This window comes from Manacus vitellinus, unplaced genomic scaffold (assembly GCF_001715985.3).
Source record: "Manacus vitellinus isolate BGI_N305 unplaced genomic scaffold, ASM171598v3 scaffold_6_pilon, whole genome shotgun sequence".
In the NCBI taxonomy this organism is placed as follows: Eukaryota; Metazoa; Chordata; class Aves; order Passeriformes; family Pipridae; genus Manacus; species Manacus vitellinus.
In genome coordinates, this window is record NW_021940750.1 from 5,460,976 (window position 1) to 5,481,223 (window position 20,248).

The 20,248-nt window shown below is 38.7% G+C and overlaps 1 protein-coding gene across 1 annotated transcript in view; it reads right to left on the reverse strand.

The window, feature by feature from the left end:
* SPTBN5 (spectrin beta, non-erythrocytic 5) overlaps positions 1–20,248 on the reverse strand; it is a 94,651-nt gene that overhangs the window by 6,174 nt on the left and 68,229 nt on the right. The window contains exons 44-60 of the mRNA XM_029964235.1: positions 18,899–19,087; positions 17,845–17,922; positions 16,147–16,319; positions 15,018–15,108; positions 14,289–14,435; positions 12,635–12,772; positions 11,656–11,912; positions 11,324–11,510; positions 8,689–8,901; positions 8,127–8,323; positions 7,449–7,653; positions 6,534–6,728; positions 5,254–5,409; positions 4,514–4,731; positions 2,185–2,374; positions 1,214–1,390; positions 197–301 (exon numbers count right to left, since the gene is read on the reverse strand). Coding sequence (XP_029820095.1) covers positions 197–301; positions 1,214–1,390; positions 2,185–2,374; positions 4,514–4,731; positions 5,254–5,409; positions 6,534–6,728; positions 7,449–7,653; positions 8,127–8,323; positions 8,689–8,901; positions 11,324–11,510; positions 11,656–11,912; positions 12,635–12,772; positions 14,289–14,435; positions 15,018–15,108; positions 16,147–16,319; positions 17,845–17,922; positions 18,899–19,087 — 2,916 coding nt within the window. The remainder of the gene's footprint in view (positions 1–196; positions 302–1,213; positions 1,391–2,184; positions 2,375–4,513; positions 4,732–5,253; positions 5,410–6,533; positions 6,729–7,448; positions 7,654–8,126; positions 8,324–8,688; positions 8,902–11,323; positions 11,511–11,655; positions 11,913–12,634; positions 12,773–14,288; positions 14,436–15,017; positions 15,109–16,146; positions 16,320–17,844; positions 17,923–18,898; positions 19,088–20,248) is intronic.

The window sequence follows — 20,248 nt, forward strand, 5'->3', positions numbered from 1 at the left end:
TTTTGCAAGCTAGTTATCTTTTTTGATCCACGTATAGGTCTGGTTCTCAGCTGCTCTGTCTGCAATATCTAAGCTTTGGTTACTCATTTACTCCATCTCAGCCCAGGAGTTCATTCGTATGTGGAGTGATATCCAAACAATCAAGGACCCACATCATCCTGTCTCATACACAGCTGATTAACCTTCTAGTACTCACCTTAGTTTTCCTGCTGAGCTGAGCAAATTTCTCCTCCTGTGCTGCGAGCATCTTCTCAAAATCATGGTGTTTCTTCAGTAATTCCTCTACTTCAGACACTGAATCCTGAATGGAAAAATCATCAGACACGGAGGTCCAAAATCAAGTCCCTCAGAAGAGACCATGCCTAAGATTTTCAGATTTACCTCTTTTATTTAGCCAAATTATGATTCTGAAATTTTTGTAATTGAATGTCTAAATCCCTCCTAGTGTGTGAAAAATTTACATAAAAGGTCTGTAGCTTGCAGTCTGTCTGATGTGCAGGAAGAAAAAGAGCTCAGATAACAACCTTCGTTTTTCTGCAAAGCTATGTAGTACCACGGTTTCCAGCTATAACTGTTTACATACAGATTAAGTATATGGGTTCTAGCTTGTGCTACACACACAGTAATTCCTGCCCTATGACAAGGCATCTTAAACCTCTGTCATGCCCTCTGCTTAGTTTTTGATACCTGAGTTTATGACTTTGTTTTCCCATCTTATAAACCATCAGAAGACAGTTCACAATGAGAAAAAAATGCCAAACCAAAATAAAAATGTTGGATGCTAGTGTTTAAAAGAGAATTGACAAGCTAGCTGTCAAGCCATCTGTGTAAAACATTCTACCACTTGATGCGGAGAATGAGGTGGGGAAAACCCCCTTTTCCTTTCAAAACAGGCTCTCAGTATGACAGGGAAGGTTGAACCCTCTACATGTTATCTTATTTCAGAAAAAAGGTCTGGAATTCTCCCCAGTCTTCTACCACCCCTTGGAAGGACCACTTCGAGGAGCCCATCACCATGTCAAAAGCAGCAACTACTCTGGGCTCACTTCTGTAAGACAGCAGAGCTCCCCCCCTTTCTAATCTCAAGGGTGCATTACTGTTTAGACTGTGATTAATTTCAGGCCTGAGCTGGTACACGTGCCAAGCTCTCTGTATATGCTGAGGCATAGAGTGTTCAATAGTGTTTCAGTAGTGTTGCACTGTTGTTACTCACTCCATAGTTAGGATCTGAAAGAAAGCTCTCCTTGGCAGTCAGCCATGCTTCTGCTTGTTCTAGCTCTCTGCGGAGCAATTGAATCTCCCAGTTTTCTTCATATAACACTTTCCTCATGTCCCAGCTCTCCTTTACCTTCTTCATCAGCTCTGACAGCTCTAACAGTTTTTCTTCAATCTAGAAAAATAACATTTGCAATGCCAAGAGGTGAAAAATCCAATCAGATTTTCACAGGACAGTCAACTAGCATGTAATGATTTAGCCTTCATGATTTGGAAGATGATCTCTAGATAACTTTGTGGTGTTAGCATAGTTTAGAAAGGGTGTCTGAGTTCTCATTTTTCCTACTTAAATTCATTTAGCCTGTACACTGTATAGCTAGATGTTAGAATTTTATGCATATTCCACGTACTGTATGACCAATATTCTGCCATATGATTTCCCAAGATGAAACTTTGGCAACTTGTATTGTAGAACTAGTGAGAAGGAGAAGATTCAACAAATACATCTATTTATGGCAAGGCAACAATGGAGAGACTTAAACTGCAGAAAGTTCTCTTATTCTTTCTGCAACAGAAATAATGTAATCCTGCATAAATTCTGAAGATGTTTTTGGTGGTGTGATTTACAAAGAGTGTCAAGACAAGCTTGGGCAAAGTCTAAACATACATAGATAATAGGATCACAGAAAGGTTAACATTCTTGTTCCTTTGAACATTTCTGAAGAATTTTTATGTATCTTCTGATGTATGCAGGGGCATCAGTCCATCCTACAGGGGATTGCATTGTGATGTGTCATAAGAACTTTAAAATGTGTTTTCTTTCTCTGTGTGTGACACAGGGTGTGTAGCTTTTAACAGTTAAGAATCGGATTGTCCTGTTTAGTTCTGCTCTGAAACAAAGCTGCAACTTCTGTCCCTTTTATGTCATTGTTCACTCTTGTTTGTAAAATATTTAGCTGATCAACACACCTCCACAGACATGAAATGTGCATTCTTCACCAGGTCACCTCCTGCCCGCTGCATTTCTTCATATTTTAGCCACTGCTTCTCTATCTCACGCTTGTATTCCTCATGACGCTTGATAAGCAGTTCAGCTCCCAGGACATCATTTGCCAGTTCCTCAGATATCACTAGTGCATGCATCTCATTGGCCCAGGTCCTATAGAACAGAGCCAAAGGGTAAAAAGGGAAGGAATCTGAGTCTGTTGGATATTTGGGAATGCCCACACACATACTTATGGCTGTGGATGCATCTATACAGACTTCTGTTTCCTCACAAAAGATATTAATACTGTCCTGATTTTGGCTGACATAGAGTTAATTTTAGTAACTCTTAGTAACTGGTACAGTGCTGTAATTTTGATTTAGTATGAGAATAATGTTGATATCACACTGATGGTTTGGTTGTTGCTGGGTAGCGCTTACTCTAAGTCAAGCACTTCTCAGTTCCCCATGCTCTGCCAGTGAGAAAGTGCACAAGAAGCTGGGCAGGAGGGGAAACATAGCCAAGAAAGCTGACCTGAACTGGACAAAGGGATATTCTGTATCACAGAACACCATGCCCAGTATATAAACTAGGGGGAGTTGGTCAGAAGTGGCCATTTGCTGCTTGGGGACAGGCTGGGTACCAATCAGTGAGAGGTGAGCAATTTTATTGTGCATCAATAGTTTTTTTTTTTGGGGGGGTGTATTTTCTTCTTTTTTTTTTTTTTTAAATTATCATTATCATCTTCATAATGAGTATTATCATCATTAATATTATTATATTTTACTTTATTTCAATTATTAAACTGTTCTTAACACAAGTTGTTTTTTGTTGTTTGCTTGTTTTTTTATTTCTGATCCTCCTCCCCATCCCACTGGATGCCTGGAGGAGTGAGTGGCTATGTGGTACTTAGCTGCTGACTTGGGTTAAACTGTAACAATATACAAATACACTGATGAAAGTTTACTCAAATATCTATGGATTTTTATAACCTGATATAATATTTCCAGGGCTGTTTCCATAGATAATCTACTAGAAAGACAGCTGCAGCAACTATACATACTGAAGCACTGAGAATTCAAATCCTCAGAAAAAAACTAACTGCAAATGCCTAGGTTATACACATTAACAGTACTTTTATACGTTGTAAAGGAACACAGAGACTTTCAGATATCCATCAAAACCTTATCATCATACATGAAAGTACTTCATATGCATATAGAGCACTCCTGCAAAGAAGCATATTGATAGATTTTAAGGAAAATTTTCTACTCCATGAGTCTCAACTGGCATAAACCAATGCATCCTGATTTATCTGAGCTCAGGATCTATCCCTTAGCATAGTTAATATCCAATAGTCAGTAGTAACCACTTCACTCTATATTTCTACTCATTTCATAGATTAACTTCTTCATTATCTACACTGATCTAAAAATGTCCACATTACTTCTATGGAAATCCTGCTTTAAAACCACAATTTGCATTAAAAATGTATAAATGTTGATGAAGATGACATTAAAATGATGAAATATAATATTTAAGATTGGTCTGGCACTTTAGCATATTTCCATGAGCTATTTCAATTTTTACGTTAGACCTCTGATTATAGATACTTTGGCATGATTGATTTAAAAAAAAAAAAAGAGATTTAGCTCAAAATGCATTTTTAAAAACATTTGTAGATGCTTTAAACCTTCAGCATTTTGTTCTAATACTGATTTAAAAAACGAAAAAAAATAAAGGAATTTCCCAGCCATTGAATTCTTGCAAAAAAATGATCCCTAATAATAATGGACAGAAGAATGTTGGGCAATGCCATTAAATACATGTGTGCAAGATGCTTTCAGCACCTGAGCAAGTGCTAACCTATTTTAGAAGATTATCTTTAATGTAGTTGCTTTGACTCGGAGAAAAAGGGGCACTGGTAGCTGTGCAGGTGTACAAATTACTTCATTATCTAGCCAGAGATATCCCACCTTCCTATAGAATCAACAATATTTTCACTTGGAATTGTGAAACCACCAAATCTATCCAGAGTGACTGAATTCTCCAAGACTTCTTAGGAAATGGTCTAAAAATATAGTCTAAAAAAGTAGCTTTGTCATGCCCTCTGTGCTGAAGTGCTACGGTCACCTCTGATATGTGGTAAATTCTGTGAAGTGCTGTTGAGCAGATGCCATGAGAGAGACTTGAAAGCAAGCTGCAGAGCCCCTGGGACGGGGGTCAAAAACCTAACAGGTGGAATTTTAAAAATCCTATATAGGAAAAACAAGAAATAGGGCCCACTGTCAAGCTCCAGGGGCCAACACATACATCAGCTCCCTGCAGGCATTGAAGTAGAGCTGGACTTGTTCTGCCTGACTCAGTCTTGCCTTCCTCTCCAGAAATTTTTTGTCCAGTTTTTCCCAGGACTCTTCCACATCTGTGAGTCTCTCCATGATATTTTCCTTAACTTCAGGGTATGTGCGGCTGAGGTGCCAAGCCTCTCCTCGAATCCGTTCCAGCTCTTTCATGATGACTCCTAGATCTCTCTGGAACAGAGACAGAATGGATTGTAAGACCAAGTCACTACTTAGATCTATCAAAAGTAGATTTTAAAGATGGTGCATATCTTTTCTACCCACTGGCTGTACAGAGGCTGGAAATATGAATCTGTCAAGACTTTTTCTCTCAGTTTTCTTTCAATGCCTTTTAATATCCATCATCAAACATAAAAGAAACTTCTTTAGATGTAACACACTGATTATTTTGGTAGGTGTGGAGCTGTAGTCTCCCGTAGTTCAGATGACACCTTTGCAATTATAATAACAATTTTGAATAGATTTTATAAGAGAAACTCATCCTTAGGAGCAAAAACTTTATTAATATAATATCACAATCTTAAAAGCAGGAGGAAAAGGTCCTCTTCTGTGAAGCACAAAGAATATTTAAGGGTGCAATAAATTTATCTTTTGTTAGCCTGCAAGCAAGGCCCTTGAAAGGATTTAAAATCAAGCTTTTTTTTTTTTGCCATCTATGCTTTTCTGCCACTGCTTCCTGACAAATCCCCTTACCTCTACTCCCTCAAGATGACTGAGAAGTGTCTGTACACCTGGAAGATCATAGCCATAATCTTCTATATCCACCACTGCCTCTTTCTCCTGCATCCAGCCCTTTACTTCATCCACATCATGATCGTACTGGTGAACTTGACATGCTGCTCTTAGATTCTGCAATAAAGAAGCAATTTAATGGTAATAATGTACAGCATGTCTACAACACAAAAAAAGGTAACCCTAATATGTCATAATGCAGTAGAAACTGAACAAGGCCTGAAACACCTTCCCAATTAAGTCATCTGAAAGCGAGATGTTAAGCTAACCTAATTTCCCCAAGCTCCCTAGGACAGTGGAAAGAAGTGGATGTCTCCAAAGAGCAATTTATCCCTACATAAGAAGAATGATCAAAATGGAGAATGTGAATTGTCCTCTAAAGGTAGGTCTTTACACCTTTACACCTAAAGGTAGGTCCTAAAAAGCTTGCTTGGATAAAGGTCTACACTGCAAACTGTGAAAGTAAGAGGTGTTAAGTAAAATTCATATTTTTCTGAAATTAGAAGATTAAAAAATGTTCTAATACTATTTTATGGTCAAACTATATATTAACAATTGTCATACATTTATTTCTGCTAACAGACAATAGTGGGCTTGAGCCACCTTATAAGCAAAATGCGTATGCAAGAGTAGTAGAAAGAAAGAGTTGAGGACATCTGGTATTTTATGTTCTCCTTAAAACAAACAAAAATGTTGAGTTCTAGGTATCATCTCTGCTTTTTCAAACACATCTGTGACTGCAGTTTCCTGAGAGAGAGTGAGCTGATTTAACAGCTAACTGCTGCCAAAAGGTATGGGCTTTGACTTTGTGTCCTCTATCACAATCTCTCCCATATGCCTTCTTCGACTTCAAGTAGCTAACTTAGCAAAAAAACCTGGAGACTTTCAATCTTGTTTAACAAGCTGTTTAATAAGTAGTTTAATAAAGAGACCAATAAGTGTCAGAGCTGGACTCCTGTTAGTGGTGGCTTTGTTTTTCAGGAAACCAGAGTTAGCAGGGAATTAAAAAAAAAACAATTACTTGAGGCTGATAAATATCTTTGAAGTATAAGCCTTGCCAGGAACAGTAGGGTAAGCAGGGGCTATAAAGGGAAATGAATCAAGAAAGAATTGAACAAAATGCACTCATTTCTCTTATAAACCTTGTGTTTCAGCATGAGCAATGCACTGGTTTGGAAAAGAAAGAAGGATATGGGAGACTGCACGTAAATCAATAACCCAGTTTTTCATGTGTTTCCTACCTCTGTCCTCATCTGAATGGCATGGCATAGTTTCTCCCAGGTTTCATTGATTTGCTTTGTTCTTGTCTCAATAATGTCCATCTTGCTATGGCCTTCCTTAGAGAGTTTAGATGTTAATTCATTTAAGGAGACAACTTTAGAATGTCCCAGAGGTTTCACCTCATTTACAAAATCTTTAAACTTTTTCTCCAGCACCTGCAGAATAAATGGGGACACAGAATTAGATAGAAGAATTTCTGCCTACCTCTATGAGAGAGACAGAAGGAATCACTTTCTCTGTTCTGTATAACACAAAAGCTATGTATTGCAATCTACAAGTGCAAATCACTTGACAAATGATCTGGAGTCAGAAGAAGGCATCTACTGTCTTGATCATTTAACATCCTATGTCACAAGGAAAAATCACCCACATTCTGACAAGCAGAAGCTGCTCAGATCAAAAGCTAGTGAACATAACTTTTCTACATATGCAGCAGTTGTTGAGGAGTGGATACTATGACTTATACCTCTCTGCACTGTGTGTCCCAAGGAGGAATTTATCCTTGAAACTGGCAGCTAGAGGTGTGAATGCTGCATCCAAGAATTTTCTATAGAATTTGTTACAAGAGCATGGCCCATAGCCAAATTTTTTAGGTCCTGTCAAATTTATAATCAGGGTAAGCAGTGAAGTGTACTGACCTCACCTTATCCCAAGAAAAGCTAATCTGACACACTTTCTTTTTCTGTTGGAGGATGCTACCTCAGAGAGCCCTATATAACCAGACAGAAGCCAGTCAGCTCCTGCTGCAGAAACAACTGGTTTGCTTAGTTTTTGCAGACATAACACGCTTCACTGTCAGCAGCTGCACAAACATTGCAGGAAATATATTCCTGCTTTGCCACACAATACATGCAATACCTTTTATTTTCTTTTACCTCAACATCATCTAAGTCCTGCCCATAGTCATCCGACTCTGCTACAGACTGTTTACTGGAAAGCCATGCATCCACCAGCTGGAATTCTCTTTCAAACTGATAGAGCTGGAATTGTTCTTGTAGGCATTTTCTCTGGGTCTCAGACTTCTGTAGGAGAGACTGGTAGTCTGCTAGGATCCCCTGGAGCTTTGAAAGTATGACTGAGCTGCAAAGAACAAGAATCAGAAGGTATGTCTTTGTTTTATTGTTCTTTTTGAACATTGTCTTTTCTGACGTTGGATTTGCAATGCCTTTAAAATACAGAATAAACAAGAAAACGTCATGGAGTGAGTTATGCTGTGCCATTAAAGCCAGCTAGTTCAAAAAATTAAAGTATATCATATAAATGGCTGCTCTTTACACTTCCTTTCCCCCAGATATAAACACAAACTTGCAATAAAAACAGTGAACTGTCAAGAATATTCATTTCCTTTCTGAAGCACAGTGGGAAAAAACAGTCATGAAAACATTAAAACAATCATCAAGCTTTTGGGGAGCTCAGTGTGTCTGATGGTGATGAAGGAGGGTTGGATGTCCCCTCAAGTCTTATTTCTGAAGGAGCCATCAAACTTTTCCATATTTGCCTTCTCTAGGCATTTCTGTTAGACCTGGAGAAGAAGCCTGTTCTCACTTTCCTACCTCTCTGGACTGTCTTTGTTTATTAAGCTGGCACCTGTCTCCTGTACTTTCTCGATCCGGGACCTGAAACTATCCATGTCCAGTTTGGTAGCTTCAAGTTTACGAAGTAAGACTTGCGTGGATTCTTCATTCTTCCCATAATCCAAGGTATCCAGAATGAAACTCCTCTCTGCCAGCCATGCCTCCACCTCCAGTAGCTGTATAAAATACAGGGATGGACCTTAACATAGTTTGGTTTAGGTCAAGATAAAGAAAACTGGAAAGCAGTGGTGCACTGATCTATCAGTGAAATCAGAGAGTAGCTTAGGTGTCTTCCTGTAATGCAGTCTAGCAGACACTTCCAAAAAATATGTACCCAGAACCCAGCAACTGCAGTTACATGTTACTCACTGCAGTTAGTTGAAAGGTAATTGTTATTTCTCCACTGTACCCATATTTACCAGACATGAAAAATTGGGAGAGTATGAATTCTGTTCCTTTCTCAGCTCTTACATCCATTCAACAATACAGATTCTTTTAAGCAAAGAATGACCAAAATAAATCTCTCAGGAAACATTTTTACCTCATTTAGGAACAGATGGGCCTCATATGACTGCATGAGCCTCAGTCTCCTCTCTTGAGCCTCTGCCTTCAAGTTTTCTACAGAAGTCTCAAGTTCCTTCAAATGCTGCATAATCTTGAGGGAGGCTGAGTGGCCTCCCCTTACCAGTTTCTGTCCTGTACTGAGCACTGCTTTGGTCAAAGCATCCCGACTGTTTATCTCATTCTCCAAATTCTGGAAAGAGTAAGGGTAAAGTGACATATCAAAAATAAAAGTTGTGGAGATTTTTATTCCAGAAAACCTAGTCATGTAATTATGAATTTGCTTCCTATTCATGAAGATGAGTCAGAGGTACAAAGTCCAAGTGCATGCTCTTAGTGGAGTGAAGGAGCTTTTGGAGGTGAAGGCATAATTATAGAAATCAAATTTAGCCATGGAACTTTGTTGTGTATCCACCTCAGAGTCTGGAGGGAAGAGGTTGTAAGCATAAACCTCTTATCTGTAAATTCCACCGAAATATACTCACTTTCACTCCATTACATGGTGTTTCTTGAATGGTGTACCTAGGTAAGAAAAACCAGTTTGCCTGCTCATTAGTTTTTATCACGTGCCGATGCCTTTGTAGAAAAGCATAACAGACATTGCAAATGCTGTGGGTACATATACTATCAGGCAGCTAACAGGACAAGGAGAGAAGAAAACTACCTGAATCAATTCTGAAAGACTTTCCTTGAAATTAATTTTTGAAGACTGGTAGATTTAAAAACTATATGCATACCTCTGTATAGCCTCTCATATGATATTTGCCTGGGTAGACAAGGACCATGCTGTGATTTATCTGCAAGCATATGTGCATTCCTTGTCTGACTATGCCTGAGCACCTTGAGCACAAACCCCACAATTTTACAGGTGTTCTGTTTAATTTCATAGCTATGAAACAGTAGCTTCAGAGTTAGACTGCAGTGCTGTGTTAATGTAGAAAAGATGTCTTCTATGAGGAGAGGAGCCGCTTTCTCAACTTAAGTGTCAAGCTTGGCTTGGCTGGAAAAGAGCTCTGATTCTAATCTTGCCTTTAACTTCCACCGATAAATTTCAAGACGGTCACTATGCTGTTGAAAACTGACACCATATCTGCTCCAAGCCAAGCAGTTGCTTGTACGCATATTATATTTGTGTGTAAATGCTGTTTTGCAAGACAGTGTGGGGTTTTTTTCCCTTTGGCTAGTGCATTTCATGCACAATCTCTTTTGTGGTAAAACCTCAAGTTTTTCAAATCTGACTCATTAGGTTGAACAGTAGAGGGTGGAACTAATAGTATATTCAACTCTTGACTGTTAAATTCTTGACTGTTATGTTACCTCTGACATTTGCTAGCTTGTAAATCAACATTAAAACAAGGTGTAGAGGCTCTAGCTACTAACACATTGAGAATTCAAACTTATATTTTAGTCCTGTTTCCAGAAAAATAAGAAGTAAGATGGCAGGAAAACTGGCATTTTATTATGTACTGATAATCTGGTCTATATCTCCCATTCTCACAGTTCATTGAACAATTTTGAGACTTAGCTAATTAAAATTAAGATAATTGCAGCCTAAAGCAGCCTAACTGCTCCTTCAGTTATTTGAAATACTTTCTCAGATTAATTCAGCTCAAACATTCTTTTCTTCTGTGAATCTAATTATCTTCCTACCACGTCAACCACAATTTTTAGGAGTAATTGCACATATAACAACATTTATACTTTTAATCTGGATGAAACAAGCTTTTTATTAGTACTGGTTGATAATGATTGTATCGAATGCTTGGGATTTCTCTCTCACTGTATATATATCACTACATTCAAAATTTTTATGATTTCTGTCTTTCCCAATCCTAAAGCAGGTTGAACAGATTTTTCCCCCAGAGGCACTTACTGTGGCACTTAAATGTGCTGCCATTTGCTAACATTAAATACCAACAGCTGCTGGAAACTTTTAGTGGGAATATTTTTTTCTTCCACCTCGTGTTTGCAAAGAGACTGTGCTCCTTATTAAAAAATTATCAGGAAGGCAGCTGTTGTTTTACTGGTATTTGAGATGACAGTATTCCAGATGCTGCTTTCTCTGATGGCCTGTCTGAACCTCATGAAATAATTCAGCAGCTGTTTTGAAAGCTACCACTGGAATGAAGGTTGTCTAGGGTTTGTAATAATTCCCTGCTATTTCCCTTCCTTCAGAGCACAAAAAGTTTTGGGGAAAAATGTTTTCCTGGGAGATCATCCTGAGACATCTGAGCAATGAGCTTTCTTGGATGTACTTACTGAGTTTCAAAGCATTTTGTTAGGACATCTGTTGCCCAAAGAACCTATGAAAGCACACAAAAGTTTGTAAAATCTATTTTGTACTGAAAAGGTCAGGTTTTTAACTCAGTTCATAGAAAGAGCCAATGTATCCACAGAAAAGCATATGGTGTGGTACTTGAACCACTGCAATGATAAGCAGGATGGAATCTCACATGTTGCCAAGCCATGGACATATCCATCAAAAGTGAAAGGGAGAAGAGGCATCATGACTCTTGTTAGCCAAAGCATAGCAGACAAAGTTTGATACAGACAAATTCAGTTCAGTGTTCTCCATTTGATTCTAAAGACTGTGAATAGTTCTCATATGACATTACCTGGTGCTTTTCTTGTAGACTCTGAACAGTTGCCAGGGATTGGCCATAATCCCTGGAGGAAGCCTGGGGGAGCTTCTCATGAACCCAAGCCAACTCCTCATCAACATCTCGGAAGAATTGGTACTGAAGTCTGCTTGCCTCCAGATTCCCGCGTCTCTCCTGCAGAGGATCACGTAATCTTTTGTATCTGTAGGTTTTAAAGATAATCCAGTGAGGACCGCAGATTGGTTCAGAATGGTGTAGAGAAGGAAAGAAAAAAGAATATTCAGGGAAGAAATAGGTTGATAAAAGTAGGAAAAAGATGGCAGGAGACAGGCCAGGTAGTTACACACCTCTGCACCAGTTGATCTACTCTCTCTTCTAGTTCATCAGCAAGAAAGTGTTTCTCCTTCTGGAATTGCTGAGCTGTGACCACAAGCTCTTGCACCCGGTCCCTGTGGCCAGCAATATGTTCCTCCAATTCCTCTTGTTTCTTCAGATGACTGTTCAAAACCACCAGATCATTGCTACTGTATGGTGCTTTCAGCTCATTTTCCACACCTTCCAACCATTTCTCTGTGTCCTCTACACTTCGCTGAAAATGAAGACCCTGAGAACAAGCATAAAGAAAAGATATTTAAACGTTTAGGACATATAATGTGATGTAAAAATCTTCATCACTTTCAGTAAGAATTACACACAAACATTGAGTGACTTCCCAGTGCTCAGTGAACTCTTCCCAGATATGATTCTTGAAATGAAGAAGAGAATTCAGTCATGGTGAAGACAACAACAGATGCAGAAAACATCAAGATTTCATCTCACTTGTGTTGCATAAATGCAGATCATGGACACAGTACCTTAAAGGGAAGCCATTTAAAGGGAGAGCTCTGTTTTCTAAACAAAGATCTGAGAGCCCATGCAGAACTCCCAGTCACAAGAATTCACGTGCCTAGAGCTGGAAGAATGAAAAGCAGCTGTGGGCTTCTTTCTCAATGTACTGGAGAAAAGATGCCCTTGTGACAGATGAAGAGAGCTGACACATATTAGTAAACATATTTTTCCTCAACATCCCTCTCTGGAATCTGGATCTAAACCAGCAGCAGAAAACAGAAGGGAGCCCAGCCTACAGATCCTTTTCCCTCCATAGGAATGTACAGTTCTCCTGCCAATTCCATTCAGCCAGTCTACGTTTTTTAGTTTCTTTGCACTAATGGTCTTGAGGAATCAAGTTTGATTGTATCAAGTGACACACTTGTAGATGAGACATGTAGCAAGGCAGCTGTGCTATCTCTGGAAATGACAACAAGGTCCACTGGTATGTTGTATTACCTTGTAAGCATCTTGCAGTTTGGTCCATTTCTCCTGGCAACTTGCTAGCAGTTCCTCCCATAGCTCATCCATTTCTTGTAGTCTGGACTGAATGGCTTCTGAGGCATGGTGCCTTTCATGGAGCATCTTCTCCCCTTCCTATAGCACAGCGAACAAAGTTTTCTTCCTTTGTTGAATGCAGCAGAATATATCACTTTTGCCTCCATAAACAAAGCCTGCTGTCACAGCTATGTAAAGGGCCAACTGCAATTGCCGTTTCCTCACCTAGCACAGAGAGGCTACAGAGACAGAGAAAAAACTAATAACTGCAAAAGGGTTACTGAAACCTGGGCAGAGAATGCATAGCAAGGTAAGCAAGATGTACAGCTAAAGAAAGTTGCTATAGCAGGTCAGTAGATGTTCTAAAGAGCAACTACTAAGGCTATTTCCAATGAAAAAGGCAGAGCATAAAGAAATAATGCGAAAGAGATTGTACAAACAAGAAAGGGAAGGGAAGGTTTGGGAAGGGAAGGGAAAGGAAAATAAAATGAGAAGAGAAGAGAGAGAAGAGAAGAGAAGAGAAGAGAAGAGAAGAGAAGAGAAGAGAAGAGAAGAGAAGAGAAGAGAAGAGAAGAGAAGAGAAGAGAAGAGAAGAGAGAGAAGAGAAGAGAAGAGAAGAGAAGAGAAGAGAAGAGAAGAGAAGAGAAGAGAAGAGAAGAGAAGAGAAGAGAAGAGAAGAGAAAGAAGAGAAGAGAAGAGAAGAGAAGAGAAGAGAAGAGAAGAGAAGAGAAGAGAAGAGAAGAGAAGAGAAGAGAAGAGAAGAGAGAGAAGAGAAGAGAAGAGAAGAGAAGAGAAGAGAAGAGAAGAGAAGAGAAGAGAAGAGAAGAGAAGAGAAGAGAAGAGAAGAGAAGAGAAGAGAAGAGAAAGAAGAGAAGAGAAGAGAAGAGAAGAGAAGAGAAGAGAAGAGAAGAGAAGAGAAGAGAAGAGAAGAGAAGAGAAGAGAAGAGAAGAGAAGAGAAGAACAAAAGGTTTTGCTAAGATAGTGATTACAGGTGAATCTGGAGGAGGAAATCTAATGATTAGTAATATATTGCAAAATACAGCTAGTAAGCACTGTGCTGAAAATAAAGTTAATTAACATGTAACAGTCTGTCCTTCCAAACTTATCATCTGATCACAGCTTCTGCCAAGTATCTGACAAAGCTTGTCAGGCTTCCTTCATATCTCGCCTACCAATATGTATCTGCAAAGGAAGTACTTGAAAAATCTTTATCCTTTTTGTTAGATACCTGTTAAAGGTTGTGCACCCAATCAGCTAGGTTCTCCACTAGAGAGAAACCAGTACATCTAATGTAGCATCCACCCCAGAGAGATGTTCCTAAAGTCAGTGGAATGAACCTTTTATTGAAGGCACTTGTCTGTTTCCTTTGCATCCGTGGTGAATATAGATAGCAAGCTAGCATTGGATAATAAGAGAGAGTGGGAAGAAACTGATGGACACAGAAAATTCTTGATGGACTAAAATAATAAGCTTCCTCGTCCCCTCAGAAAGAACATGAATAACATCAGTGATGAGACAGTGATTCCCCCTCACTTGTTTGAGATCACTGTAACTCTGTCTGCAGAGTCTTTCATCCCAATTGCCCACCCCTGCCATCAACCCCGCTTCTCTCACAGATTTGATGGAGTCCAGATGATTCTTATTGGCCATGATCTCTGCTTGGAAAGTCTGGTGTTTCTGCAGTTTGGTCTGCAGATTGCTTGGATCCTTCCAGCTATCATCCTGGGCAATGCTATTCTTCTCATTAATCCAGGCAGCCACCTTTGGTGAGGAAAGAACAGAAGTAACCAAAACCTTCAGTGTTTCTTCAGGTCCAGCCTGTCAGTCTCTCCTCTTATATGTATAAAACAGGGAACCAGAGAGTGGGGACCCAAGTGAGTTGTTCTTCTGAGGTTCTGCTTCCCTAAGCTCCTCCTGTCCTTCATAAAGTCACCTCTCTATGTCTGCTTATGAGCACTGTTACCTGGAAAGGGGGATGGTTCCATGGAGTGAGAAAATGCATGGACACCTGTGTGCATGAGGGAGAATAGACAATGATCTCCCTATTTCTAACCCATTGTCAGTATCTTCTCATGGGTTTTTAAATGGTGGTACATTCCCTTTTAATGCTTTCATTTCTTCTGCATTTTGCTGGCATCCACTGTACATTAGACCTTTCATCTGATTGCTAGAGGGAAGATGAAAAAAATATCCCTTTATTCTTATTCTCATTTTCCGCAATATTATCTCATTCCAGACTCAGTTCCTTGATTTTTCTCACAGTAAATCTGTCCAGGGATTCAGACCTATGCGGCATAGCATGTTTTGAGAAACTAGAATACCATGAATCCTGTGTAATTGTACCTCAAAGGAATTCCTCAGGAACTTCTGCAGAAGCCTTGATTCCTCTAGCAAATGTCTGCGAGCAGCAGCATTCTCCAGTAGTCTCTCTTTTCTGAGATGAAGACAGATGTGTGAGGTCGAAATCACAGAGTGAATTAGATAAGGGTTTCCAAATTTCACTTCTAGAACACACATGCTCTAACCCTCCATTCTTTAGGAGGGAAATGTCCATAACATACAGACTCCCTTGATCTGAACTGTTAGAGAAGATGATCGGTGCACTGATAGGAAGGATTGCTAGCAGATATGTTTAAACTACACACAAATTCTGTACATATGATATTTGCCTTTAGGAATAACCATTACTGCCTTTCAGAGTTCAAGAGAACATAAGCTCAGCATGTTTCTTATGTGGAAATACTGTAAGCATCATGGTATTTGCCGTGCATAAACCAAAGCTACACCATCCTTTAATCTCTTTAGCAATTTTGGATCTGCAGCACTTTATTCATGTTAATGCAGATTTGAGATAATAATAAATAGTATCAAATTAGATCATATTAATAAATTTGTATGTTCACTTTAATTATAAGGGGTCTCTAATCTCTTTTCATAACTTTTATGTATATCTTTTCATCTACCATAGCAGTGAATACAACTGCTTTTACTGTCAGCATTTGTTTATGATGAACAATACGCAACGTGCTACAAGAAATAAAGTAGTTCACATGAAAGGGCAAGATCTGATCAGAAATCTGAGCAGGGCTTTAAGATCAACCCTATTAGAGCAGTGAAAAAGCAGTTGTCTAGCTAATGACCTATCTTGATGGTATTAAATGATAATGAATTATTTAATGGCACAGCAGACCTCAGTCTTTTTTTTGCAGCACTGTCCCTAAGGCCAGAATACAGAATTACAGAAATCTGCCTTTTTCTGCATCCTGCTCACTCTCCACTTAATTTTGCATTTTGGACACCTCCTGATGAAATTATTATTAGGCTCAGGCCAATATGGGAATACGACAGTGCAAAGCACAAAGGTGAGCAAATGCAAATCAGTTTTTAGTTCTCTTAAATAATTTAAAGACATTAATCAGCATGGAGAGGGTCTTATCACAGAAAGGATGACATGGGAAAGGTTTGACTTCACCTCCTCAAAATGGCCTGGCATCTGTTGGTGATGTTGTCTGAGTCATAATGCTTGTTCTGTGCTAGCTGCTGAGAAAATGAAGCCATTTCATCAATTTTCTCCATCTGAACTTCCAGTGCTTTTTCAAACTGTGTGTGTTTCTGCTGTAGGCTCTCCACACTAGACAGTGAGTCCTGGATAGAAGACAACAAAAGGTAGCTGCTTTCAGTCAGAGTTTTTCCATCCACAGCACTGATAATCCACAATCTAAATGGCATTTACCCCATATTTGCAAGCTAGCTGTCAAGAAAATTTATTGTTCTTTGAAATGTATTGGCACTGAATATGACACTTGGGGCCTAAATAAGGTTCTATGCAAGGTCTGAGGTCATTATTTCAGGGTCAAAACTGAACTGACTGCTAGATGCTTAGCTTCTCATGCGTATTGTTGTGCTGCATAGAACACATAAGTTCTCAAGAATTAAAACATGAGAGCCTAATTATAAATCAACCTTAAGACAGATGCTATGTTGAAAGCAAATATGGAATGCTAAGCAGAAATCACAGTTAAGTGAACAAATATGTCACAGAAGAAGGTTAAAATTAGAGCCTCAGTTTCAACTCATGGAATTTAGAAGAGCTCTGATCCAGATTTGAATTTGAGGACTAAAGTCTGACATTACAGTTCATCTGGAGATAAATACAGAATTTGACTTCTTGTAATGTTTGTGAATCCCAACCTTAATGACTCAGAGTTCTCTTTGCAGCATCCCTCTGGACTTTAAATTATAGATTCAGTGGAGTCAAAATGTTGTTACTGTGATAAACTCAGCTTCCCCACAACTCTAAAGGAAGCAATAAAGCTTGCATCAAATGGTTCAGAAAAAAATTCAAACTTCTGGGTGCTTACATGAGTCATTGGATGGGAAATTACTCACAGAGTATTTTCTGTACATTGCTGAGCTAAATATGATTGGGTGACTCCTTGTAAGTCTCATACTGTAATGAAAGGACTGTAAATACATACCTCTATGCTGAGAATTACAGAGGCAGACACCAGCCACTAGCATTTTATCGTTTTCATACCATTTGTACCCATTGTGTCTACACTGAACTCTGAGATGTCATTGTCATTCCTGCAGAGACAACTAATTAGGTAGCACCACCTACACAAGATGCAGGATAAGCTAAGTATCAGAACGTATATCTGGCATCGTACACAGCTCTTGCAACCCATGCATCACTTATTGCAGTGTTGCTGATACCTGTGATAGGTAATTTAAAGCTAAACTGGGTATGTAATCAGTGACAGCCGTGATGACTTGTGTACTGCTGGCAAGGGTATTTGGGTCAGATATGACAAGGCCGGGCTGAATGGAGCATTGAGCAACCTGGTGTAGTGGGAGGTGTCCCCACCCATGGGAGGGTGGTTTGAACTGGATGATCTTTCAGGTCCCTTCCAACCCAAACCATTCGATGATTCTATACAGTCTCACTTTCCTGTTATAATCAGAGTAGTTGGATTGTTTCATTACTCTTGGGGCTGAAAATCCCATCCTGAGTAAAGTATCAAGGAAAGAAATCTGATTCTAAACCACCAACAAGACAGAGCAGTAAGGAGAAAGACCACAGGAAGGTTCAGAGCACATTACCATACTTCACAGTCCCCTTTCCATCAGACTGATTGCAGAGAAAATTGTAATTTCTCAGAGCACATACCCCTGAGTCCTCATTAGCTAGGAAAGCTTCTTTGCTGCTGAGCCAACTCTCAATCTGTTCCACATAGCCATAGAATTTCTGTATAGGGAAAAAAAGCAGCCATAAACATGAAAAAATGCTGTAAAAGAGAGGCTAACCTGATTTCGGCAGAGTACACTGAAAACCCCTGAACTTTCATGGCTATTTAAAAAATTAACTGCATAGCACTGGATGGCAATAAGCATTAGATTCTAGAAAAAACATATGTAACAATTATTATTGTGACTTTCTCCTTAATAATAAGACTATTTCTTTCTTGTCTAAGACATAGGATACAATATAAGTACTTCTAGATTGTTTTTTAACAGTGTAGAGAAGGCTGCATAAGTAACTGGCCAATGAAAAGTTAGTAACACAGCCAGAAATAAGTACTATGTAATACATAAAGAAGCATTAAAGCAGCCCATACCATATGATTTAAGTTCTCATATATATGAAGATTTTTGATGGAACTAGTAGCCCAGCTTTTATTTAAAGTATTTGACATTCCCATTTTTAAAATCCCTGTTTGAGCAGAAATTTTTTAAGTAAGATGACTATTACAGGGAAGTATTTCTAGGAAACTACAGCCAAAACAGTTCTTTTCTTAGGGAAAAAAAAAACACCCAGGAAAAATTAATTATTCTGTTAATGCTAAATTCATCTTCAGATTTTTTTTTTAAATACTTGTCTGGCTCCATGTTTTTGGGGAAGGTTATAGAATTTGGTAGAGTCATGATGTTGCTTTTAAATATGTGTTTTTTTCCAGCTGTATGAGAGTTTGAGCACACTTTGCTAAGTTTTAAAGGCTTTGAAAAATTTATGAGCACATATTTCACAGAAATTTCTGTGATTGTAACTTAAAGCCCTGTAAGCACTGAATGTGCTTGGCCCTCAGCATGCCTTCTGAAAACCAGTGAAATATATATTAAACACTGGGTATTATTAGCGTTATACTACCTCACAAATGTGCTGTTTTTATCAAGGAAAACTGTCAGTGGCACGTGCATTCTCTCTTGAATGTCTTTTTACTCACCTGTAAGTCTTGTGCCTGAAACAATTTTATATATCGCTCTTTCCATGCTTGGGTCAATTCAGACCAGGCTAGCTGTAGTCTGGAGAGGGACTGGTGAATCTCGGGGGTTGCATAGTGACCAGAATTGGCAAGTTCTTTACCACAGTCACTGAGAGAGTTGAATCTTTCCACTCGTGCTTCAATCTCCTCCTAAAATATATTACTAAGGTTGATGTCAAGGGTTTATGAGAAGCCAGTTATTCAGAATACAAGCCTTAAGGGGAAGAATATGGGCTGTAACTTTCCAGCACTAATAGCTGTATGGAAAATCATTCATCTTTCTTTGAGCTATGTTACTGGAAGAGCATAGAATTGCTAAGAGAAAATAAGTGTAGAAAATGAATTACTTTATTGCTTTAGGAACAACTGTTTTCCTACAAATGAAAATTGGGATTAAATTAGAAACAATCTACCTCCAGTCTTCCTACATAAAGGTAGTTCTTATGAGAGACAATGCCTAGAGTTTTTCACCTCCTGACACATAACTTGGCATCAGACTTTTACATTAAAGACATAGTTTTACTTTATTTTGTGGTGTTAAAATGAAATACATTTAACTTTTGCACCTAGTCTGAGGAATGAGTTATGTCCATATACTGAGTCCTGGAGGCAAAAACAACTATGGCCCCTGCAAACCAAATGTGGAATTTCTAATGCATGCAATTTGAAAATGAAAATAACCATGCACTGAAATAATACCATGTATTAACTCATAAACTACCTTAAACACTATGGCATGTACTATTAAATTTCTGAAATTAGAACTGCAGCTTTTAGGGATTTTTGGGGTTGCGATCTTGCCTAATCAAAACACAGCTGTAAAAGAGTAATTTCATGGGGTTTTTTTGTTTCACATCAGCATCTTATGTTCACCTCTAATCTCTCCAAAGGACTTTATTTTGAGCCAGTAACCTAAATGAAAAAAAACTCTCAATTTTTCTTGTTTTGTCTATAATTTTAGTTTAGTCAACATAAGAACATATTGCCTGGATTCCTCCTTTTCTGTATGACTGTCTCCTTAGAGCCATTTGGGCTCCTTTACTAGCAGATATTAAAGACTTAGATCTTGCTTCCATTTAAATTTGGAGCACACTACATCACTGGATATTTTTAGTGTGACAGAAACATTGTGAAGTCTGTGATATAAGAAAGCATTGTTAAAATTAAAGACTAAAAAAAAAAGAGGGAATTTCAGGTACTTTGTACTAAATTCAGGTTTAGAAAATTATTCAGAATCTACAAACTATTTGTGCTAATTATGGGACCCACAAAGCACTGGATATTGGTCAAGATTCTGAGAACACGATTTCT